The sequence below is a fragment of the Miniopterus natalensis genome, chromosome 19 (genome assembly GCF_054644295.1).
Source record: "Miniopterus natalensis isolate mMinNat1 chromosome 19, mMinNat1.hap1, whole genome shotgun sequence".
Taxonomy (NCBI): domain Eukaryota; kingdom Metazoa; phylum Chordata; class Mammalia; order Chiroptera; family Miniopteridae; genus Miniopterus; species Miniopterus natalensis.
Window position 1 is genome coordinate 5,588,991 of NC_142099.1, and position 25,690 is coordinate 5,614,680.

At 43.5% G+C, this 25,690-nt stretch overlaps 2 protein-coding genes across 4 annotated transcripts; both read right to left on the bottom strand.

Annotated features, from left to right (window-relative positions):
* Positions 1-1,302: 1,302 nt before the first annotated feature.
* SLC16A4 (solute carrier family 16 member 4) lies at positions 1,303-13,171 on the bottom strand. The gene is made up of 7 exons (XM_087828152.1): positions 13,132-13,171; positions 12,287-12,430; positions 11,957-12,118; positions 10,136-10,654; positions 8,234-8,445; positions 7,123-7,216; positions 1,303-1,457 (listed from the first exon to the last, which is right to left on the bottom strand). Exons 1-7 carry the CDS (start codon positions 13,154-13,156, stop codon positions 1,303-1,305), a joined length of 1,311 nt encoding a protein of 436 aa, XP_087684278.1. The 5' UTR covers positions 13,157-13,171.
* An 8,110-nt stretch (positions 13,172-21,281) lies between these two features.
* On the bottom strand, positions 21,282-25,162 carry LAMTOR5 (late endosomal/lysosomal adaptor, MAPK and MTOR activator 5). 3 transcript variants are annotated; one of them, XM_016223298.2, is made up of 4 exons: positions 25,087-25,162; positions 24,344-24,405; positions 22,227-22,344; positions 21,282-21,586 (listed from the first exon to the last, which is right to left on the bottom strand). In XM_016223298.2, exons 1-4 carry the CDS (start codon positions 25,119-25,121, stop codon positions 21,526-21,528), a joined length of 276 nt encoding a protein of 91 aa, XP_016078784.1. In that variant the 5' UTR covers positions 25,122-25,162; the 3' UTR covers positions 21,282-21,525. The 3 variants fall into 3 exon arrangements, with proteins under 3 accessions (XP_016078784.1, XP_016078783.1, XP_087684200.1); XM_016223297.2 differs by having other exon boundaries at positions 21,282-21,607; XM_087828074.1 differs by lacking the exon at positions 21,282-21,586 and adding an exon at positions 21,616-22,087.
* Positions 25,163-25,690: the final 528 nt, after the last annotated feature.

Sequence of the window (25,690 nt, forward strand, 5' to 3'; positions counted from 1 at the left end):
TGGCTGATCTCGCAGACTGATGGAGATGGTTGACATGTAAGCTCACATAGCACTCTGTTAAAAGTTAGATGGGTTCCCCCAAGAGACCGCCTTAATGCCAGGGAGAGTTTTCCAGAGGAGGTGGCCTTTGAGTGAGTCAGATTGGGCTGGATAAGTGAGACTGCCTGGGGTGGGGGAGGGGGCGGGAGGCAAGAGAGTAGCTGACCCTGCGCAAAGGCATCCACAGGGAGTGGGAGCGTGGGGCATTTTGGAGCGAACACCAGGCTTTCAGTTTAAGACTTTTCTCTAGGGAATTAACAGCTATTTTAAAGCAGAAGCGAATGGGAGGATGTGATGATGACAGCACTAGCAGTTTAAAGGAGCATTCGGAGGGGGGTGCCGAATGAGGTCGGTGTGACAGAGAACGCTGGTGCTTTTCCCTTCTTAAATCGAGTAATGAAGGGCTCTCTATTGACATGTAATTTCGTAGTCTAAGTTACATTATTACTTGGTTAACATAATATTTCCATATGTAAGAAACATCTTTTAGTTTAAGGATATCTCCCGTTAAAAGCCACCTATTCAACTTTCATAGATATTTAGCTTGAATATTTTTAGCTGATTAGATGTAGTGAAAAATAATGTTTGAAAAGTAATGTTGGGCAGGAATACTATTCAAATGATCTTGAAATAAATGGTATTTTTTGAGCAATTTTTATTTATTTTTTATTACATAGCAATACACATTTACTATAGAAAATTTAAGAAACAAAATAATGCAAAGAAAACTTCTAATCAGTAAGCAAAGCTGAACTTTTTGGGGGTATATAACATCGTAGCCACTAAACAAGATTTTAATATTCTTTCAGATTCCAGAGTTCTGGTCAACCAGTGGTGAGATATATATATATATATATATATATATATATATATATATATATATATATATATAATACTTCCTTAAAGTAAGGAAAATGCTTTTCTGTCATCACATATTTTATTGACTGAATTACCATGCACAATTGAGAGTTTATTACAGTACATTCTGATTTTCATTTAATACCTAAGGTAGCTGCTTTAACTAATTAAAATTATAACCTAAATACTAACAAATGGCATAATTTCAGTTTCTATTCCCCCTTCCTTACCACCAGTTAGACATTCTTCAGAATGCCAAAGGAAAGGGGAACCTTAAAAACTATTTGGTTTGCCTTCTTATTTTACAAGTGAGGAAACTTCTGAGCTTTTGTTTCAAGTGACTTATTCCTGTAGGTTTTCTTTTGTTTCCAATGACTTACTAGTTTAGCTTTTCTTTTGTTAAGCTCACACTTGATTGCAGTCGTCTCTCCTTCTGGTCACTCTGCTTTTCCATCGCTCAGCCAGTGGTACAAAGAAAAGGGAAACTGAAGAAAGGAGATAGCATATGCCAGAGAAGTAGAAGGAGCCATCGTACGTCTGGGTGTAATCGTATAACCAGCCTGCAAGGAAGGAATGGCATCTGTTAGCCAAGCGCCTTCCCTAGTCTTTCTCCACTGTGAACTGTCCTGAAAGGAAGGAGTCTCATGAACTTGCCAGTCTGTGTGGTGACCCATTAGAAAGTCCAGCTCCGTACCTGTCTTATTTTCTACTTACAGAGTTACTTAACATTAGTTCTACCTGAGTTAGGGACTCAACCTGTGATGAAAAAGTCTTTGTGGACCCAGAACACATCTCCAGTCTTAGAATGGAAGTTAGAGAAAATTAGGGACACCTGCCATTTCATTTTATGATGAACCTTATTAGAAGGCCACCATTCTTACAAACGTTTGAGTATATACTGTGTCCCCAGCAGCGTGCCAGGGGTTGAGGGTACAATGATGAACCCAAACAGACATGGTCCCTGCCCTCACAGGCTTGTATGGTTTAGTGGGGTCAGGTGTTAACCGCATCAGTTGCACAGTGATACGGGCTACGAAGGGAAGGTTCAAGGCTCCAGGAGAGCATATGAAAAGGAACTGACTATTTGGTCACGTGAGTTAAATGATGACTGTAATTCCCCTTGAAGTGCTCTTTCAAAGCAAGAATGGGGAGGAGTCATCACAATCATTTGGCTAGTGGCACATACTAGAACTTAAGTGAAATGCTTTTTTTAAAACTGTGGTGGCAAAGAATATTTGTGCAAGGTACCAGTATTTAAACACTGTTGCAAAAGTCAACCCTGTGAAAAAGGCTAAAATAATGTCTCAGTGTTGCTATGAAAATAGTTTTGACTTCACAAACTCCCTAAAAAGTTCTCAGGACTTTCTGGGGAGTCCACTGACCACACTTGACATTCCCTTTCTAGAGATTGTATGCATATTACGTTTGCAGATGCAAGTTTACATTATGGCTTTTATATTTAAAATACCCCCAAAACTTAGAAAGCTAAAGCTGTTATTCTGATCATTTATTCAAAAAATGTTGACACAGTTCGTACTGAGGATATACGCATGAACAAAATAGACGGAAATGTCTGCCGTCATGGAGCTTACATTGTGTCTTTGATTTTTGTTTATATCTTGGAACATGATTTCTCACTGGAAGTGTAAAGATATATTCTGTCTTCTTTGTTCTCTTATTTGGCTTTGATACAGACTTTGAAATATTTTTAGTTGTTGTTTCATTAGCTTTATGCTTCCTGTTAATATAATGAATGAATGGAATGTCTTACAGCCTCTTAAATTCAGCTAACTTTAAGTTGCTGTTTACTTTTTGACTCCTTGTTTGATGAGGGACCTCAAATGTTCCTTGGAGTTAAGCAAGAGTGGAGTGAAACTGACTAGGACAAGTCCTTGTTTTATGTTGTGATTGAACTTTATGTACCTGAGAAATAGGTGACCAGTCTCTCAACGCCTCTAGAAATTTCTAGAAAGGAGGGAGTGTGGAAAGCAGCAGCACTCTCTTTTATCCCTTGTCATTTTAAAAAATATATCTTTATTGATTTCAGAGAGAGAGAGATGGAAACATCAGTGATGAGAGTCATTGATCAGCTGCCGCCTGCATGCCCCCTGCTGGGGATCGAGCTTGCAACCCAGGCATATGCCCTGACTGATAATCGAACCACGATCTCCTGGACCATAGGTCAGTGGTCAACTGCTGAGCAACGACAGCCAGCTATCCCTTGTCATTCTTGCCTTAGTCCCACCAGCGCTGCAAATTTACCAGTATATACATAGGCTGCAAATTATGAGATAGCAGTATTAGAAATAATACTATAGGAAAAGACTAGAAATTCTTGGATTATGGAGGTAAATAGTGCTGCTAAAAGGTCAGGAGAGCCTGGCCGGCGTCGCTCAGCAGCTGAGCATCAACCTAGGATCCAGGAAATCATGGTTCAATTCCCGGTCAGGGCTTGTGCCTGGGTTGTGGGCTTGATCCCCAGCAGGGGGCGTGCAGGAGGCAGCCAATCAATGACTCTCTCTTCATTGATGTTTCTCTCTCTCCCTCTCCCTTCCTCTCTCTAAAATCAGTAAAGATATTTTTTTTTTAAAAAAGGTCAGGAGAGCACAGCTAAAAATAGTGAAAATGGTTTATTGTTGTTTTTAAGAAATCCCAGAGGGCCTAAAACCATTTAAGAGAAAACTGCTTATAAGCCTTTCATTTCACCCACATACACACATTTAAAGTCAGAATGTTGCTTTGGAAACATTAAAGATTAAAATATATTTAATATATTTTCTTGCCAGGGTAGAGGATCACTTAGCATATTTTAGAACTGTTTCCATGTATTTCCCTGCAAAATTTAATGGAATAATTTGACTTATATGTTGGAGAATCTGATTATATATTTGATTTTATGCCCAAGGAACTGTTTTTGTATTTATATTGCTTTCTGCAGGTTTACTTTTGTTAATGGGGATCTACTAGAAATATAATAATGTTTTAAAATAGCACTACTTTTTATTTTCCCACAAGCTTCCAAGGCTTCCATCTTGCTGCCAGCATGTAGATCTGGATGGCAGCTTCCAGCAAAAAACAGCGTTGGGTTTGGATAAGTGATGACATTTGGCTTACACTTAGGTCTACTGATTACCCTAGGTCAGAACAGCCCTAAAACTGACCTAGTCTGAAGCAGGCCATATTATTAACTATGAATTCGTCACTAAGTATTGGAAAGAATAGTAAGGGCAGGCTGTGGGACGCAGAGGTTAGGGTGGTGGCTTGTGCAGGAGGTGTGTGTTGGTGGGGAGTAATTTTAAACTTCTGTCCATTGCAGCCCCTGCCAGTGAGTTTCAGCAAAGATTTGATAAAGAATTTTGTTGCTACTATATTATAATCATGGTTTTAAAAGGTATATAAATAATTTTCTTGCCCATATACTCTACATTTTTTAAAGAAGAAAATGTAATTTAAGAAATTCAATTATGATTCCTATGGGTTTTCTGTGCTTTTCCGCCCTTTCTTTGTTTTATTAAAATGTGCTATATAGGACTAATTTGTTTTTCTTTTTCATTTCCACACAGGAAGGAGAAAAATATTGTTCAGGTAACCAGTGTTACCATTATTAACTAGTGTTTGAGGATTACTGTGGAAAGTTTTACTATTTGCTAGATTCCTAATTTAAAATGCCTGTAATCTTTTATAGGAATTTCAACTTTAAAAAAAACAACCACATACATCTTTATTGATTTCAGAGAGAGGAAGGGAGAGGGAGAGAGCGAGAGAGATAAAAACATCAATGATGAGAGTCATTGATCAGCTGCCTCCTGCACGCCCTCTATAGGGTGATCAATCCAGCAACCCAGGCATGTGTCCTGACCGGGAATCGATCCTTGATCTCCTGAATCATAGGTTGATGCTCAACCGCTGAGCCATGCCAGCCAGGCATGAATTTCAACTTTTGCAATTTGGTAATAACAGATCTAACAGGTAAGTAAAAAAATGAGAATCTCATACAGTTTTGAAGATCTAAGTTTGGTTGAGAATTTAATATTTTGTAACCAGTATGCCTGTTGATTTATTTGAAGCTAAAGACAGTAATGGAACTGCCCAGTCCTGTTGAGAACTGAGTGAATCCATAAATCAGCATTTCTGGTGTTTCTTTGGTAGTTGCTGCTGGAGTCAGAATCTAGGAACAAATCTAACGGCCTTTGTCACATCCCCTGTCATTTCACAGAAGAGTGCGTTCCAGAGGCAGAGACTTTCCTCAAGTTCTCTTCCCCCAAGTGTGCAGTGCAGCGGTGCAGTCAGTGAGAGGCCCTGCTGCAGAGGGCACATGTCACTGACTTCGACAGAATTGTCACCTTGTTTAAGACACTGCACTCAGACTCAGAAATCTATACATAAGCTTTTAGCAGCAGCCTTAACATTTCCTTTGACTTTTGTTTTAGAACTTATAAAATTTATAGTTGCCTAAGTAATATAGTCAGAATTTGCAGGTAGAAATTGTATCATGAGCTTCCTTTCTCCTCACATACAGAGCTAGGGTATCGTGGACTTTGGGTAATAAAAGGCTTATAAATTTTTTTTTCCACTCACTGACAGTAAGAAATTTACTTTACATCACATATACTTAAAATACATAGGTATGTGTGTATAAAATAAAAGTTTCATGATGAAGTGATGCACTGTGTTCTAATCTGCTCTGTTATAGTCTGTCCTTTTCATTAGAAGATAAATAAAAAGATCAAGACCCACACACATCGACAGCTTTTCCTTTTCAGGTAATGGTCCTCACAGAACTTGCCTTGTTTTCTCATCTATTGACTTCTTTGAATATTTTATTTTAAGATATATTCCCAAAACAGAACATACAACCGCTAAACATGTAATTCTGTTCCTTGCCTTTCTCGTTTGAGTAAGATCCTCTGTGCATTGGAATTTGTTACCTCCCTATACTTCTGGCCTAATAGGCGGCACATTCCAGAGCATCATTGGACAGCCAATGAAGACAGATAAAGATTGAAAAAAATGCATCAGCAAACTGTAGTTGGGCTGTTTGCTGAATTTCACTGACCTGGGCACTGGTCATAAGGTAGTGCTGCCAGGCGTCTCTGGTGTTTGGTCTCCTTTTACCAGTCCTTACAGAACAGTTCTGGCTTGACTCTTAAATTCCAGCCTCCTCTCCAGGTATGAAGTGTAGGCTGTCAGACAACATGGGAAGATGTGTGTTCATACATGCAAATAAGGATTTGGTTGTATATTTGTACCAATTTTTCCTTTAAAACAAGTACACCTAAGCTAAATTTCAGTGGTGCATTTTTTTCCTTCCAGTAATAATCTTTGTTATTAGACTGTTTTACATTTTCTTTTGATATTTGCCTTTTCTAAGTCTCAAGTTTATAGAGGTACAAACCTAATACTACATAACTTAGTTTTCAAAAAGTGATAGTGGGCAAGATCAGATCCTTTTTCTGTGTCACTTCAGGACTAAAGGAGGCAAAAGTAAGGTTTAGGTTCAGTTCCTTTTTGTGGGTGACTGGAAATTTTGTAGTAATTTCTACATTCAAATATTTTAGATCTATAGTACAGAAAGTACTAAAGTTTAAGTCTGTCCCCTAGAAGTATATCTGTGTGAGTACTTAGTCTTTTAATAGTCTTGGATTAGATGTCCAGTTAGGTAAAAAGTGAGTGAAAAACAATGCACTTCAGTCTTAAAGCCAACTTACATGATCAGAACTTAGTGTTCACCAGTGGCCCCACATACCCTCTCCACAGAGATTCTGGCCTTTAGAGCCAGCATCCTCCCACCTTTGGTACAGACAGAAAGAGAAGGGCCTCCCTCCCTCTTTGATAATCAGAGATGTTGAGAAGCCCTGAAGAGCAAAGGGGTCAGGCTTGTAGTTTCAAGTTCTACAAAACTGACTCCTGTTTAGATAAAAATGATTCTTTTTCTTTTAAACATCATTGGTCTTTGAAATTCTGATAAAACTGGATTGTCTTCCCAGACAAGTAGAGATACATACAATCCCTGCTCTAAGATGGCCAAGAAGATTAAGAACCTGCTTAATGCACATCTGTTAAATTAGCCCTCAGATTTGCCTGGACGGGATGGAGTGTGAGGGTCGGTAGAGGAACAGCGTAGATACCATCAGTTTCTTCTAACCTGATAGTGTCATTACATGTTCCTGTTAATCATGGGTCAGCATTTTCTTCCACTTGTTCAGAATGTGGCTAAGCTGTTACCTGCTATCGGTGGTCCAGAAAGGACAGCTATCCCAGCAAAGAAACTGGCAAGTCCCATAAACCTATGTATTATACAACTTGTCGACAGATCAACCTGCAGGGATTAGAAGTCAGTGTTAGCCACATTGGGGTGAGATTCTGTGAAGACCTACGCCTACCAAGGGACATCTCAAACTGAACCGTTAACTTCTGGGGTGATTTCAGTGGCCTTTTGCCCTGACTTGTGAAAGAGCTGAGGCAACTAGGGACCAGTAATTTCACTAGGCACGTAGTATTTCCCCTCTATTAGGACCATTGGTTTTTTGTTTCTTTTTTTAGTCTTTTCGGTGGTTCAGGGGTACTTTTTTTGGTCTTCTCTTTTGGAAAATAGTATTTACAGTCTAGCTGACAGTGGTATTGTTGAATCCTCCTGAGGCTGAGTACTGACCATTGGTTTGTAAGAAATCAGACATTGCGAGGAGTTGATTTCAACTTTAGAAAGTGTGGCATTTGCCTGAGTTTCATGTGATCTCCGGCAGCACTGAGGCTAATATCTCTGTGAGGCCAGAACTTTCCCAGGGGCTGTGTTCCAGCCCATTGGGATCTAGTGCTGAGGAGGACCCAGAAGTTTATATTTCAGCTCCACTTGGGTCCAGGACTTTAACTGAATTGGGGTAAAAATGGAGAAGAGTTTTTTTAAAACTTGATCCCTATTGAATGAAATACACAGAACTTTTCTCAACGAGAGGGAAGCCACACTGGTCAGGAAGGCTCCTTTTCTCTCAGGAACTCCTCAATATTGTGTCTTAGAAGGAGCCAAGGAAGCTTCTGGAGCTGAAGGGAAGGAGTAAACAGAAGCCTAACCTGGGAAACTGATCAGCGAAATGGAATCCTGGTTCCTCATTTGTTTTCATTTCTTTCCTGTTCCCTGTGGACAGGCCTCTCATCATTCCAACCCCCAAGGTAAGATGAATAACTGGACCAGGGTATAGCTGCAGGGTTTCTGAGGTCTTGGATATGATGATTTTTAATTATAAAATTAATATAAAATATGTATTCTCTGTGGGCGAGATTATTATTAATCCTTGCTTTTGCTAGATGTTTAACAATGTTAATGAGCGTGTCTACTCACCAGTACAGGAACCATCAGTGCCAGGTAACCACCAGAGAAAATGGCAAAGAAGACGGTATAGGCCATAAGTAGTGAGAATGTGGTGGCTAATGGAGCAAGCAGGTTAATGATGCCGCAGAGCATGAGGTAAGACTTGTGGTAATGATACTTTTTGGTCCAGTTTTGATCAGCAACCCATCCAGAGAGAATCAGACTGACTCCCTCAGTGATACCTGGAACAATTTTGAAAAGGTCTTATGAAATCCTAATTCTGTTTTCCCAGCCCCTTTGACAAATGTAAATGCCTAAGGCATCTGTTCACAAGTAATATGATTTCATCCTGAGGCTAGGACATATGAGAAAAAATGGTTTCATCTGTGTGTCAATAGATTACATCATTTACTTAAGTATTCCAAACACATCTAATCAATTACCAGAAAGTTCGTATCATCAAGCTGGGAATCCCTGGTTATAGAGGACCCCAGGCTCGGGAAGACTGCAAAGAGGACCTGCGGGTGAGGAGGTGCAAGTTCTTAGAGAATAGTAAGCCCTCCAGCGGCCGGTGTCCTGGGGAAGCCACGGGGTGGATGACTGGAGTATAAATAATAAAGTCTTATGTTAAAGAAAAAGAAGAGATGTTGGGACTCTTTTTTTATAATTGCATATGAGGTTTTAATAATTAAGTCTTCCTTCAAAGGTTATTATGCTTAATTTGAAAATACGTAGGAAATATGGAAATGGGAGATCATCTTTTGAACATTGGAGCTATGATGTAACTTGAACAAAATGTAAGAACCACAATTTCAAGATCAACATTCTTATCTTCATCCTGTTATAAGCTAATGTAATAGTTAAGTACCAAGAGATTTTCACCAAGAGTAGCATGAGCTGTGGTGGTTTTATATTTTAAATTGTTCCTATGGTTCAAACATAAATTGCTCCATACACACACAAAAAGGAAATAAAAATACAGAATACTGCCATTTCTGTATTTTCACAGTTATTTCCTAGGATATGTACTGAGTCTTTATGTTACATTCTTTTGTTTCATTGTATAACCCTAATCTGATCTAAATTGATACTACCAGACATTTTAGTGAAAAAGTCCCTTTAGCTATGTATCTTGTGTGTGTGTATGCTTTGTTTGACTAAAGCAGGGGACCTTTGCAATTGGAAATGGAGTGTAGTCAGTTTTGTAAGGGCGTGGTAAATAGTCTTGCAAGAAATTATCGAGAGGAAAGTCAATGTGAGCTCTTGAGAATTTCCAGATAACTAGAGCAAACCAGTTCCATTTCATCCCTTCTCATTTCCTTAAACTTCCTCTTTTGTTAGGTGAGAGAATCTGTCTGTTCTGGATAAAGCATCCTGTTTCCATACATTTTTATATTCAATTAAAGTGCTTGTTTTTATTTTTTAACTTACATTCTGATTTATTTAAATATTAGCCAACCCATTTGTGACTAGCCTCCACAGGCATATTTATATCTTACTATGAGTTCAAATATTAGTGGAAGATTATTTCATGCTTAAAATCAGCCAGGCACTATCCTAAACCTCTTATACATTACTTGTTTAGTCCTAATAACCTTAATAGAGTAGATACTATTATCCCTATATCACAGATGAAATTGAGGCACAGAGAAGGCTTGTAACTTTACTTGCCCAAGGTCACATAGCTTGGAAATACAGAGCAAAAACTTGAACCTGGGAAGTCTAGCTCCAGAACCAAACCTTTCAACCACTGCACTGTACTGTCTACCTGGAATTTTTTTTGCTTCCTCAAGTGGCGGTTGCCACTAAGCACCAACTTTTAAGAATGCATTATTTTCCAACAGATATTTAGTGTCTGACCAGACACCTATGAAAAACTAACAAAACCTTTCTGTTTTTGTTTGAATGTGAGGTTGCAGTTGGCTTTCTTACCAGCTACAGAAATGAGGTAGGAGGCGTCCATCATGTCAATCCCCAGTGTTTTGGCTCTGGCTACCAGGTGCAAGGTAGGGATCACATATGCCAAGTGACTGAAGAGAAAAGACCAGGTAAATATGCAGAAGAAAGGATCCTTTAAAAGAGAAACATCACAAAGATTTTGTTTACAGCTCCACAAAGTAGCCTTTTGCTTGAAACTTTCTTCATTAGTTATTAGGAACAGTCTCTTCCTGCTTAGCCTGTTGTTGACCTCTTCATTTTGGTATTGGGAGTCTATTAAACTTGTACCAGCTTGTCCAGCCTTCTGCATAGTACTGTCCCTGAAGGGAGACTCCTGTGTCTCATTGCAGTGTGACGTGTCTGGCCCGCACTCTGCCTCTGGATCACTTGGAGACATTCTGCTACCTTTATCTTTCCTATCAGAATTGTTCTCGCTTGTGATGTAGATGGGTCTCAAGAGCATACTCGAAGGCACCAAATTCAGTGTGATGGCTCCCAATAATATAAGGGCACCTAAATAGAAATTGAGAAGTTGTTAAAAATTACCTTTCTCATTTCACAGTACTCTCTGTTCTTAGGCTCAGAGGAGCTCTGGTGCTAAATATTCATAGTGTGATCATTCCTTGAGATATTATTTTGTCTCTTGATTTTAACGGAAAGTATTTAAATCTGATAACTTGTTAGCTGCACACACTGCTGTATCCTGTACAAACAGTGCCCTTTGTAGATAGAGCACCAGAAAGCTGCACCAATAGATTGTATGAAGGAGGAGGGAGTGTTGTTTGTGCTAAAGGGAAAAAGAATAAGGGTTGTCTTGGAAGAGGGGGCGGGGGAGATATTTGAAAAGTTAGAAAATTGCACTGTGACTTAAAGAGAGATTGTAAATATTCTGAAGTGGGTATAAATTTAGGTATAGTAAATAAAGAATTTGACAGTGGGAGCCACTTGGAGACGGCTGTGGGATAAGGGACAGCCTTTATCTCAGAGCATTTTAATTTCCTTGAAAGAAGACAGGTGCCAGTTTTGCCTTCGAAGCTGAGTAGTTCTGGATTTCCGTGAGGCCTGCCCAAAGCTGTGATGTGTGTGTGGTGCTTCTAGAGACAGACTGGCTGCAGGTTCTGCCATCTGTCATGGATTTGTCAGCAGGTCCTCTTCACCATGAGACTGCTGCAAAACTGCTCTATGAATTTGTCTATTTCTCTAGAAACAGACATATACATACATGTGTGCATATCGTATTTTTCCAGTAATGCAAGATTATTTAATCCAGGTATTTTATCTAAGGCACAAAGAAGATTGTGGAGTGAATGATTTTCATTCATTTGTGAAAATTTGGAGCTGATAGTATATAAAAGATTAAGTATTAAGGAATGTAATCCTTTATTACCCTTTTTTTCTTTCCTGTTTTTGGTTCTGTTTTAGTGAGTCTGATGAAGAAGGCATTATTTTAATGCAGACTTTTTTTTTCTTAAAGGGAAAATTTGAAAAGAGTGCTCTGGTGGTGGAAGGGGAAGAGCGGGGTGTCCTTGTCTCCCAAGGAGTATCGCTGTCTCTGCAGTGAGTTTCAGCCCACAGAGTCCCCTCTGCCCTCAGACAGGACCCTGGTGCTGAACTGGGTGGGAGCTGCTGGTGTGGCTGGCATAGCCTGCAGTAGCTCAAGATCTCTTCTGCTGTGTATTCTCCAGGGAGGAGGAGCATGTTTTCTTTACCAGTCATTTCCACTCTGGCTCCAAACATCACTTCCAGTCATCAAAGGGAGAAAGCTGAACTTCAAATCTTATAGAGGTGATAGGTCAGAAACTTAGAATGACTCACCTTTCCAGTCATATAGATCTATCAGGACTTTTGTAAAAAGTGTCAAGAGAAATGTCAGTCCCATCCCTGACCGGGCAATAGCCGTAGAAAGAGCTAATCGTTTTTTGAAATATTTGCTAATTGCTGTTATTGCTCCTTGGTACAAGAAAGAGGAGCCCAGACCTAAAAAGAAAAACATAATAGAGCTTGGAATCACTTACATGAAGTCCCTTATACCAGACCAGATACTCTCCTGGACTCAAGATCATGAAACTAGGCCTTTTGGGCCCATGGACAGGAAAAGGGAAGGTTCCGAGTTCCCTTTTTATAGCCTTTTTACAGTTGACTTACCAGGTAAAAGTCCCATAGTCACACAAAGAAAGGGAATGCTTGTAGCCTGGCAGCTGATCAGATATCCACCAGAAATAAGAACAGCCCCAAGAATGGAGGCAGTTTTCTCTCCGTATATTTCACACACGATGGCAACCAGGGGACCTTGGGGAAAGAAAAAAAAGCTAGTACTCTGTGAGTGTGCTCCGGCATCCTGTATCCTGACATGCAGTCTAAATGAGCAGCTGAAGGAAAACAGGAGGACTTCGCTTGGAATATTGTGTGTCCTTCAGAAAAGTGTTTGGATTGGGTTTCTTACCATTTTGGAAAAAGAGGGTTTTTTGTTTTTGTTTTTTAAGGAAAGGATTGTAAATAAGCAGGTTTGGAGGGGAAGCTTATTGAAAATGCATTGCAAATCCTCCACAAACGAGATTGCGTCTGGTAGCCTCTGACTAGAACAGGTTTGCTTGTTACTCTGCACCACACTATAGCCGCAGTAGAACTAAAGGTGGAGGAATTGGTTCCCCACTTGTTTTCAGTATGCTTAGATACCAGACCAGAACTCCGTGGTCTGACTTCCCAGTTGACAGGCTGGCTCACCGAACCTAGGTTAAGGCACTGGAAAGAAACATGGCATGAAAAAGTCAATCTTGGAACTAAATAATTGGATTCCTTAACTTTCTTTGTTTGAACTCTAATATTTCCAATGTACCAAGTCAGGTGGAGGCTAAACACTGCAGGTCTTTCATTTTCTCAGCTGTATATATTAATAAAAGCCTGAGTTTAGCAGGACTTCATGCATGTTTTTGGAATTGCCCTCTGTGGTCCTTCTCCCTGGACAGCAAACCTATCGCTGGCTTCCGTACCTGCAGAAAAGCCAACCGATGACATGATGGAACCAATCCAAGTAGTTTGCTCTGCAGTACCTTCAAATTCTTTTTGAAAAACCACAAAGAAGATTGCTGAAGTCCTGGTCATCCCCAACACAACCACGTTGACCTAAATCAAAGCAGACCAGAGTCTAAGTCAGGTGGTGAGTGGCCATTACGGAGGAGGTTTCAGCTGCTCGAGGTTCCAATTCCCCAGCTCACCAGCATTTACCAGTTTGGCAGTTCCTCATACATTTCGTGTTTTAAGGGGTGGGCATCCCCTAAGCTTCTCTAAACACTTTACATGGAAGTGTCCCCTTGGATCATCACAAGGCTGTGGAATTGGTGTGTCACAATTGTACTAGAGATCGGGAAATTGAGGTTTAGAGAGATTAAGAGTTGCTCAGGATGGTGGTGCTGGAGCTGAGATTTGAACCCAGATAGACTGACTCTGGACCAAGTACTGTTCTGTGACAGCAGCATCTGTTAAACAGCCAAGTTCAGTTAGCTTTGTGAGAGAAGCGTGTTGGCCTAAATTAGCTTTGCTTGAACTCTGCTCTTGAGCTGAATACCCTTCCTCACTTGGTATATAAATAGGGTGACCATATAATTTATCCAAATTGAATCACTTTTGAGAGCAAAGGGAGCACTGTTAATGGTGCCAGGACAGGGTTAAGCCAGGCCACCGGGTTGGGTTGTGTGCCCAGCCTTTTTCCCCTCCTAATCCTCCTCACCTGCACCACCTCCTCCCCTCCACTAGGGGGCGCTCCTTTGAGGTCAGGTTTTCTTTCTGTGGACTGTAAGCATTTGTTTCCTGGAATTCTCACTAGCCTGGGGTAGTGAAGAGCAGGAGTCAGGAGGGAGGAACTGGAAGGAAGGCTACCTAGGCAGATTCTGCACTCAGTGTCCAGGGGCTTCCTAGCTTCCCCTTTCTTTTCTTCAGTGGCCTTGGCTTTGGTCAAGGCCACTTTCCCTGCTTTCAGCCTTTCCATGGGTTGCTTAAGAATCACAGCCGCCGAGTTCCCTATCACGGATTTCACTTTGTCGGCCTAGTAAAAATCTTCCCATGTCTCTGTATTCATCTTGCCTTATTTTATATCTACCCACAGATGTTCACGCTCACGGTTTTGGTTGCCACCCACATATTTATGGTATAGCAGTTACAGTACCAGTCTGCACAGCCAGCCTCCATGGCCTGAATCCTGGCGCTGCTTCCTAGTAGGGGTGTGACTTTGGGCAAGTTACTTCACAGAAGTTAAACTTCCTCTTTTGTAAAGTGGAGATGAAGTCAGTGTCAGCAGACAGGACTGAAGATCGAGAAAGTTCTGGTAAAGTACTTAATACAGATATTCCTTAACTTATGCTGGGTTACATCCCGATAAACCCATCATAAATTGAAAATACCCTTAGCTGAAAATGCATTTAATACGCCTACCCTACTGAATATCATAGCGTAGCCTACCTTAAAGGTGCTCAGAACACTTACAATAGCCTACGGTTGGGCAAAATCATCTAACAGACGATTTTATTATAAAGCACTGAATATCTCATGTAATTTATTACCACTTTTGCACCATTGAAAAGTTGAAAAGTCATTAAGTCAAACCATCATAATTTAATTCAGGGACCATTAAGTAGCATTTCATATTCAAACTATTAACTACGATTTTATTTTGTGTAACCGTTAGGCTTTCCCAAGAGTTTCCAACTCATTTGCATAACTGTCTACCATATCTCTTAACTCATCCAAAGCGAAAATCTTTCCTTTATCCCATGTCCACTTTCCCTTTTCCTTTCTCTCTTGATTGGTACCATCTACTCATTCAGCCAAGTCAGAGCCTGCTTCCTTGTTCTCTTAACCCCTACTTGCCAAACAATCAAGATCTCCCCCTCTGTCCCCAGCTAGACTCTTACTTCAGACTAGTATTATCTCTTGTTTGCAGTAAGGGGCTAAGAATCGGCGGTGGTGCCCCGAGGTTGCGAAAGGTAGGGGTAGTGAGGAGGACATCCCTTAATAGATTTTTCCCATTTTGACTTGAGAGAAGCTACCGATTTTTCATTATTTCAAGTGAACAGTGCTATGGATACCAGGGCTCTGCATTCAAAAGTGAAAAATACTTTGTCAGGCCCTCATTCAGACAGTTTGTCATCAGAATGGTCCCAAAGGTGTTTCTATCAGGAAATGGGGCTGCAGAACATGCAAGACTCTTGAATGACCCAGGCTTTTTTCAGTCTGTTCAAAATACGGAGCGGTGGTTGTGCCCTGTCATGAGCAAGAAACATACAGTGAGGCATCATTCTGGCAAACAGCCTTTCTCTTTCCCTGGATGTGGGCTCTGTGGTGACATCTTAAGGATGCTGACCTTTGCATCCTGAATTTGGCTAGCTACTGGTTCCCCCAGCTCAGAACCTGTCCTCTCTGGTCCATCTTTGATATCTGGGCAAAGCAGCAGTGAGCAGATATGACTTGTCTCTAATAACAGTCTGAGTCTTCCCCTGTGGATATCAAGAAAGCCAAGGTCAGCCTTTGCATCTGCCCTGCCTCCGTTCCTTAACTCTTAGCCTTCCAACTTTGTTTCTATTTTTTGTTTTATTTTTAGAGAATGTTTATTAAAGCTGGAGATAGTGAAACAAGGAAGGGCCTAGGATAGAAGCAACAGGAGAGAAACTAGGTGGGGAAAGGGGCCTGGGCTGCTTTGGCTCACTAAGAAGTCAGAGAAAAGGGGGCCTTGGAGACAGGTTCAGGGGGTTAGCCCAGGACGAACTGCCAATGCCTATTGCTCCCTTCTTGCAAGTCTTGTGGGGTCCCTTAGAGTTTAGGAGATGCAGGCCTGTGGGGGAAGAAGAGGGGGAAGGGAAAGGCAAGGATGTGCTCTGGGGAGGTGGCCCAGCCACAGGAAGGGCTGTCAGACTTAGCGTGTCCTTAGCTTAGTTACTAGTAACACTGAGATTTCACATTTTCTGGTAATGAGGCTAATGTTTCACAAATGGCCATCCATTTAGGGAGTTTGTGTTATGCAAGTCGAAAGTCGTGGCTGAGGACCTCTGCCCCTACTTCCCCCTCTCTGTCCCCAGGGAGGAGGAGTGAGCTACTGCTGGGCTGGGGTGGGGAAGGGGCTGAGGGGGCGGATCTGGAGGGAAAGGCTGTTTGTTCGCATGAGTACATCTCAAAGTTAACAGATTTCGGGACATGAGGAACAGTGGAGCCAGTGCCCATCTGCAGGGTTTGGAGCAGTTGTGATAGGATTCACCAGTGTTCTAGAATGGCCACGCTGACGATTCAGGTCGCCACCATGTCTCAATCCTAAGAGCCTGGGAGGATGGGGGAGAGAAGTTCACTAAGAAGTGAGTGCCCAGTCCAGTTGCTTCTGGACGAGGGAGAAGAACCGGGCTCGCATGTCAGAATCCACACCGGGTGCGCGGGGCCCAGTGCTAGCGTATGCTGTGGCTGGTGGAGGGCTCGGAAGCTAGCAGCAGGAAGGACAGAGGAAATGTCCCCATCCCCTGTGAGTGCAGGGGGCAGCTGCCGGCAAATGTGTCTGCTGTGTTGAGCTGGGGGCCCCACCCCAAAAACACTTAGCACTTGCCAGTGCTTCTTCTGAAGTGGTTAAATGTGTGATTGTCTCCAAACCTAATTGCCGTGCAGCCAGGGCAGAGCTGGTGGTGGTGACGGGAGCATTCTGTGGTGTAGGGATGGGAGGGGGGAGGAGGCCAGATGGGAGTGCTGCTTTTGCTCAAGGTGGGATGTTTCAACCTTCTCGTTAATTGGGGTCTGCTGACTTGAGTGCCCACTGGTAGTGTCTGACCTAGCTCTGTCCCCTTCCCATTCAAATACCAAGGGTCACATAAGGGACCTCATTCTCCCCAGTGCTGTCTCTTTGTTTTATTATTATGTCTTTTTTTATTTCAGAGAGAGGGAGGGAGAGTCATTGACCGGCTGCCTCCTGCACGCCCCCCACTGGAGATCGAGCCTGCAACCTGGGTATGTGCCCTGACCCGGAATCGAACCATGATCCCTTGGATCCTAGGTCAGTGCTCAACCCCTGAGCTACGCGGGCTGGGCCCCAGTGCTGTCTTTTTGAGGAAGTAGGAGAGGGAAAGTGAATTCTTACCAGGAAGAAGTGAAGCACAATCATCCATCCCCAACCTCCATCCAGGGCGTGGGTGTAAGGTTGGGCCTTCCCTGCCCTCCTCAGCATGACACAGGTCCCTGTGACAAGCCCAAGATGTAATTGATTCAGTTGACAAGAAACATCTAAACTTTTGAACTTTATTTTTCTCTGTGGTATAAAACCACTTGTTTTTTTTTAGCCTACCTCTTTAAAAATAGATGATTTCCTCTTGTTTCTAACATTGTTATAGACTCTAATCTCAACCTCCAAATTGCAAGCAGGACTTTGTACCATTTGGGGGGGCTTTTCTGCAGGCTGCTGCTTGGCTTCTGCTGGCCAGTTCTCCTGAAGCATGGCCTCGTCATGTGTAAAGGCTGCTTGACTATAATGTTCCCTCTCCCTGCTTATCCTATAATCACGATCCAGGCAGAATCATGGGAGAAGGAAGGAAAAGCTAATGATAAGCTGTGATTTGAGGGACTGAAGCTACTGCAGAGAAATCTCTACCACCAGTTTGAATGGCAGCAAGAGGACCACTCAGTTAATTTCAGGGAGGAATTTCAAAGGAGTTAACTGCAAAGCTTGGCCTCACTCACTGTGGGTGGCCGCTCTTAGCATTGTCCTCAGTGTCCAGGTCTGCAAGCCAGATCCTAGGGGAAGCTGTGCGCCGCCCTCTAGTCCTCTGGGTGAGCCCTTGGCTTCAGAGAAGTCAAGGATGGTGGGGGCTCGTCCTTAGGAATTCCATTTACAAAGCACTCACTCACTAGACGTGGCAGCAGAATGCAGTGACTGTTCCTTGAGTGGACCCTGGGCTAGGAAAGGCTATGAAGGACTTTGGGAGGTCAGTTGGAGGAGCTGAATATGGACTGTGAACAGACATACAGCTCTTGGGTGTGACGGTGGTCTTGTGGTTCTGCAGGAGAATGTGCTAGAAAGTACCAGGAGCAAATTGTCAGAGTTGGCTACCTCACAAATGGTGTAGAGAGAAACAGCAAAGAAGAGAATGGGCATGTTCTGAAGAAGGGGTGATTTGAGGGACTGCAGGCACTGCAGAAGCCAAGCTGTTTCTTACTAGAAAGGGGAGTCCACCGGTTAGGCATGCGCAATGCTCGGTGGTGAGCAGCTGGGCTGGGAAGGAAGCTGGTAGGTCATCCAAAACACTGCAGAAAACCAACCCCAACACACAATCCTAGTGTCTTACCTCTGACGTGGTGTTCAGCAAAGGAATCCTCCACCGATCAGACACTCGGGGACTCCACAATTTCCTAGAATGTTACTCTTTTTCTGAGGCAGTTCATAACTCTACTGTGAGAACAAGGGGGCATGTGAGAGCGAGGACCTCACAGCCGACGTGGGCTCCCTGGCCGCTGGACTTCACCCCCTGAGGAGTGGAGATGAAGTCATCCTGGGCCCTCCTACCACCCACCCTGGCCCAGAGTTTCTCACTGTAGGCTCAAAAACAAGCATCGGAGTAAGCCAAGTAGAAAATCTTGGTAAAACTAGTGTTGAATTAAACAAGGTCAGTACAGGGTGACTCTGGTGCTGGTGAAGTTAAAACCCAAGGACAACCAGTCACAGCCAAACAGGCTTTAAGCCAATCAATCATTGCCTTGCTTCCATTCTGCCTTTTTTTCTATAAAAGCCTACCCCCCTGCCCACCTCCCCTGCCGCCCCCCAGCGCAGCAGCAGCCCACCGCCCTCCCGTGTCTCCCACCATGGCCACGTGGAGCGCACCTTCATCGCCATCAAGGCGGACAGCATCTTCAAGCGCTTCGGGCCTCTGAGGATCTCCTGAAGCAGCACTACATTGACCTGAAAGACCGCCCATTCTGCCCTGGGCTGGTGAAGTGCATGGACTCGGGGCCTGTGGTGGCCATGGTCTGGGAGGGGCTGACTGTGTGAAGACAGGAGAGACCTGTCTGGCTTGGGGAGACCAATGCAGCAGATTCTAAGCCAGGCACCATTCATGGAGACTTTTGCATTCAAGTTGGCAGGAACATCATTTATGGCAGATTCAGCCAAAAGTGCTGAGAGAAATCGGCTTATGGTTTAAGCCTGAAGAACTGGTTGACTACAAATCTTGTGCTTTTGACTGGACCTATAAAAGGTGGACAACGCATCAGTCAGTTCCCTTTGGCCCCACTTGGCTGTGTCCCTGGACACAGCTCTTCATTCCATTGACTTGGAAGCAATAGGATTCATCTTTTCTGAAGCATATTTACTAATAAAGCCTTTGGAAACTGGAAGAAACCCCCCCCCCCCCCCAAGCTGCTGTTGGTGGAGTGGTCTTACCTACTTTGGGTTTGGTGCTGGTTCAAATAGATTTTTGCTCAAATTTTTGTAATTTTACATATGCCTCAGTTTACCTTTTAACACTGTTCTCAAGGCAAAGAATGGGGCCCCAGGACTCTGATACCTGGACTTCTGCTATTCCTCCAGGGTCCTCAGGACTTGTTTGCTACAAATGGAAACCCTCAGGAAGTTCAGCCAGCTGTGTTACCTTTTGTGTTTTCGACTAAAGAATCTGGGTAGTATGTAACAGCCCCATTTTAATTGCTGTTTTTCATACTTGATTGCCTTACCGCCCAACACCTTCCAGAGAAGGTGTATACTTGAGTTATAATGAAACTTTTTTCTTACTGCATTTTGGAAATGGTTAAGGCTGAGTCTCCTAGAAAATTACTGGGATGATTCAGCTTTCTTGTCCCATTTACCCTCTCTGTTCCACCCTCCACCTCAAAAAAAAAATTTTTTTTTCAGGAAATTGCTTTTCATCTCTTCAGCACCAACATCCCATGTTTCAAAACAGATATTTTAGGCCAAAGTGCATTTTTCTTGTTTTAGCTGGAAAATCACGTATTTATGCATGTTCCTTTTAAAAAGTGAGAGGCTTTTTAAAAAAAACATATAACTTTATTGATTTCAGAGAGAGGAAGGGAGAGGGAGAGAGGTAGAAACATCAGTGATGAGAGAGTCATTGATTGGCTGCAGCCTGCAACCCAGGCGTGTGTCCTGACCGGGAATGGAACCCCGATCTCCTGGATCCTAGGTCGATGCTCAACTGCTGAGCCACGCCCGGCTGGGCTAAAAAGTGAGAGGCTTCTTAAAAACAAACTCTAATACTTTTTGATGAATGTGCTAGCAGAACCCCAGCTTAGTGATTTGGGAGATGCCTTGTAAGACTGTGGTGCTCGTGGTAGGGACCGAATGCACTCCAGAAGGCCAAACCCCAAAAAGAGGTGAATACTTTTGTGGTGTTTGTCATTATGAACACATTCTGGAAAGCAGTTTTTTGTAAACATCTGTAGGACTGGTTTAATTTTTGGTGGGAGTGTGTTGCTTTTTTAAAGCAGGGCTATCTGATTCTTATCACAGGATGAGATGAGGCTGGACTTTATATTGATGGAGAGCTCCCATGGATGCTGAGGGCTGGGTCAGATTTGCAATGTGGCAAAACAATAGAGGCCGGGAGGGCTGCAGAGGCCTCAGAGATGAACCCCTTGACACAGCTTTCATAGAGGAAGCTTTGGGGTGTAGTGGGAAATGCAGACTTGGTTAGAATCGCAACTTTGCCATCTTTTAGGCCTGCAGACTCTCGGCCAGTTACCCCGATTGTGTTTCCGTACCTGTAAAAAATGTGGTTAATATTATTTTGCAAGTTTGTTGTGAGGACTGACTAGTTAGATAAGATAGATAGATGACTGCACATTGTTAGACCCACTGTTGGTACTTAGTTCACTAAAAATGGTTCTGATTAAGCAGGTGGGGCCTAATATCAAGAGCAAAGAATCCTTAAGCTGCTGTTGGGATATTAGCATTTTGGCGTCTACCCAGCTGACTTAACAAAGCTTTTAGGGGCTGGAAATGGCTTGTTTTAAATATCCATGGACACTTCTGTGAGAATGTATGTGTTTCAGGAAGCTTCTGAAAGAGCAGAGAGTAATTTGGAAAAAGACCTTAAAAAATATATATAATTTGATAACTGAAAAAATGAGCATTTGATAAGAATTCAAAGAATCCAGAAAAGATCCAAGCTTTCCTCCAACCAGATTTATTGAACATAACAATTCTATATACAAAGTCACCTGGGCCTGCTGCTGCAAAACAAGATCCGTCCTTACTAATATTTTGATAAGTCAGTCCCTAGTGTCCAAAAGCAACTTACCCTAAAATTAATACAAAAGTGCCCAAAGCACAATCAACAAAGAGCGTAACCACTGAAGCTTTCACAGTGTAAGATAATGAACAAAGACAGGCTGCCGGGACCCGCGGGGCGACGTCAGGAGGCCATTTTGTGCACCGCCACTGTGATGCCATCGTGTTTCTGGATCATGACGTTCCTGGAAAGCGAAGCGGAAGACCTTCGGTAAAATGTTCCACGTAGGAGGCCGCGAGAGATGAATGATGCAGTTTGGTTTAGGACACAACAACAACAAAAATTTATCATTCTTCTATGTATAAAAGCAATATATAAACACAACAAAACATTTGGGAAATACAGAAAAGTAAACTATAAAAAGGAAATGAGTCCTATAACCCTACCATTCAGAGGCACCACTATTAATATTTTCCTGGTTTTATCTGCATCAGTAATATTGCACATTTTTTCTCTCTTTACAAAACTGTGATGATACTGTACACAGTTTGTATGCTGCTTGTGTCACTCACTTGGAATATCTTTAGTATTCTATTACTACAGAGTAGTTTCTGTTCTTGATTGAGCTCCCTCTCTTTTACTTTCTTTCTCTTGATACACTGACAGTTCATGTCAGTTCTTCCTCTTCATTTAAATGTCACCTGGTCTGAAAGCCCATTAGCTTCAGAGATCAATCTGTCTGCGCCTGTGGTCCAAAGGGTGAGAACCTCCTTAAAGCCCTTTGAATGGAGCATCACTGAGAAACACAGGGCAGGCCCCAGTCAAGTTTCCCAGGGATTTTTCTGAATAAAAAGGAAAGGAAGGACCTGCTGACTTCTACTCACCCATTATCTGATTCTAGACACACCACAGGAATATCAGTGGGGTCTGAGGTTAGCTTAGCTGCCTGCTGGGCTAGAACAGATATCACTCCAGCGTGCTCATCTGACAGGGTCCCACGGCCTGGAAGACAGAGATGATATCATGTTGCCTGGTTGTTTAAAAATGAGTGCAGAGCTGCAGTAGCATCTCATGAATTATTCACGAGAAGAGTTCAGTTCATGGTCTCTGAGGCTAGTTACTGACATGAAATGATTTTGCTCTGCTGTACTCAGCCGGTTCCCTCAGTGAGGAAGCCAGACACCGGTTCCTAAATCAATAAAGCCATGACAGACACTCAATTTTCAAAGTCATTCCCATCGCCATCTCTAAACACCTTCTCAAGCATATAAGGAAGCTGTAATTCAAGTTGACCTGAAAGTCATAAATTCGTTTTATAGGAACCTTGCTGAAACTGACAAATTCAGAGGTGAGACAGACAAAAAGCAGTAAGGGCAAGAGACCTGTTGAAACTAATTCCTCATAGGAAATCTCATTTCCCTTTATTGAACTGAACCTCAAAGGGAATACAAGTCTTTACCCAGGAGTTCAGCTGTAAGACCACCTTGATAACACATGTGGATGTTCCATGAGCAAATAGTCCCACTAGAATAGGCTGGCTGTTTCCCAGCGTCAACAGAATTGGCTTGTTACTGTTTTGGCATGTAGGTAATAAGTAAGTCTTGGGTGGTAGCTATAGAAAGTGATTACTAAATTTACAATATATTTGCATATATAAAGGCAACACAATTCTACCTGCCTGAAACTAGGTCAGGTAACAGACATGCTACCGTGGCAGAGTTGTCGGATTTACTGTTGTTACACAGAATGTTAACTGGACAGACGGTAGTCTTTCTGACCTTGAAGGTCTCTTGAAGGAACTCACTGAGTTTTTTACTTCCTTGAATTTCCACTAGTGAGCCTGGCAAGCACCCCCCAAACCCATTTGCATTTTTTCTCCCGATTCAATTTGTATGTAAAACCTGAGTTACACAGATTACCTATCAGTCACCCTCCCAGCAAAAGCTCAGAGCTTTAAAAAGTCCTGCAGTAAAGAAGGAGTCCTAGGCTTGCTTTAGTTATTTACCTTACTGGATTTATTTCTTCATTTGTAATTATCATTTATTGAGCATTATGTCTGGGTTGTGTGGTGTTTTACACACATTAAATAATCTTTAGTATCACAATACTAATGGTTTTGGAGCTAGACTTAAATCCCAGCTCAACTACTTAATCTTTTTTTTTTAAGTCTTCACCCACAGTTATGTTTTTATTGATTTTAGAGAGAGAGGGAGGAAGAGGGAGCGAGACATGTTAGAAACATCAATCAGTTGCCTCCTATACATGCTCCCCAACCAGGGATCGAACCCACAACCTGGACATGTGCCCTGACCGGGAATTGAACCTCTGACCATTCAGTGCATGGGAAGACACTCCAACCAACTGTGCCACAGCAGCCAGGGCAACCACTTAATTTCTTTATCTACCTCATGTTATGAGGATTAAATGACTTAGCATATATAAAGCACTTGAAATGGTGCCTGGCACACAGAAAAAGCTCAATAAATGCAATTCAATTATTATTATTAACCACCCAGTAAAGAGGCTGAGGCTCAGAAAGGCTCTTTTTGGTCCAAGCAAATGGGAGAGCAGGGGGTTGAACCCAGATGTGTCCAACTCTGAATCTGAAGCCCTATTTTTACTGCGTCCTCACTTATATAGTGTAGACTAAAAAATAGCATCTTGCAGGATTAATGTGAAAATTAAGAGATGAGTATAGGGAGCCTAGTAGTCCAAGCAGATGGCATACATTCAATCAATGTAACTGCTGTCATCATCTGAAGTCCTTCCTCAACCCACTTTTAAAAATGAGTCAAATGCTATTTCAATAGAAACAACTGTAGTACAAGAAACGTTTCTACCTTCATAAACACCAAGTGAGAAGTTTCAGTAGTCTAATCTTATTTGGAGGTAACCTCTACTCTCACAAAGTAGCCAGAAAGTGGCAGGGTAACAGGACGATGACTCCCAGTCAACATCAAATGCCGAGCAACCCACCGAAGGGTTGATGGGAGATACTTACAGCCCAGGTTAAGCCCTTGTGAGTCTGTGCACAGGACTCCAACAATGGATGGATTCTTCATTCTATTTCCAGGAACAGATGATGTGAGAAAAAGAACTTAAATGATTAAAACACAGGTAGGCATTCTACATACCAGGCATTGTTGCTAGCGCTTTAAATCACTGTTTCTCAACCTTTTTTCATTATCACTACCCCACCCCGAGAAAAATTAGTTAAACCACACATTGCAGTATCTAGGCTTCTGTTGCATGCTTTAGTACATTAACTCCTTAAAACAACTGCTGAACTCAAGTAACACGGCTGCCTCCTGGAGGGGCTGGGAAACGGGCAGGGGTGCGACGGGGGTTTCCCTGTGCGCTTTCTTGTTACGGATTCTATGGAGATAGTCCTCGCTGAAAAACTGAAGGGCTGTCTTTCATTTTCTCGGTCACGCACGGAAAGAGGTGTAGGGGTATCGGTGTGTGTGCACGTGTTTATGTCGACAATTTCAACACGACAGGCGGTTCAGGGCTCGGGCCGCGGAGACTGGGTCCAGAGGGAGAGCGCGGGGCCACGGCGGGACTTTAATCTCGGCTCACCCCGCTCCTGCGGCCCCGGGACCCGGCTCACCGCCTGACCCCGCAGCCTGGGGGTCGCGCGGCGTCCCCAAGGCGCCCGGCTGGCCCTCGCAGCGCGCGCCCTTTGTCCCGATCTAATCTCACCGCCGCGACCTCAGGACAGGCTGGAGAGGCTGCACCACTCACGTGTCCTCCAAGTGCTGCTCCAAAGTCGCCTCCATCCCGCCAGCCAGCCAGCCAGCCGCCCGACCCAGACGCCCCGCTCCGCCGCTTCCGGGTCCAGCACAGGCCTCTAGGCTCCTCGATCACGTGAGAGGAGCGGCGCGCGTCCGGACGGCGCCGCCGAAGGGACAAAATTCGTGGCCCCGCCTCCGCGCTGGGTACCGGAAGCGCCCGCTCGGCTCCGCGGCACGCGGCGGAGCAGCTGATGCCCGGGCGGTGACCGGCGCTGGGGCCTTGGCGGCGCGGCTGTCCCGCGGGGGAGAGGTCTGCGGCCGGCCCACAGCGCCGGGTCCTGGCCCGCGCTGTGTCAGGGGTGGAAGCTTGGGGTTCCCATTCAGCCGGCTCGGAAACGGCTGCCGGACCCCGCAGGAGTGTGGCCGCGACGCGCTGGCCCGGCAAGTCGGCTCCAGGCGGAGGGTCAGGGACCTGGAAGAGACGCAGGGGCCCCGTGAAGGGCTCCCCAGGGTCGGAGGGAGACGACGCGCACGCGGGGCTAGAGGACGAGGTGGAACAAGGCGAAAACCCCAGCGAGGTACTGGGAAGTGTCGGGCTTTGAAGAAGCCGCTGC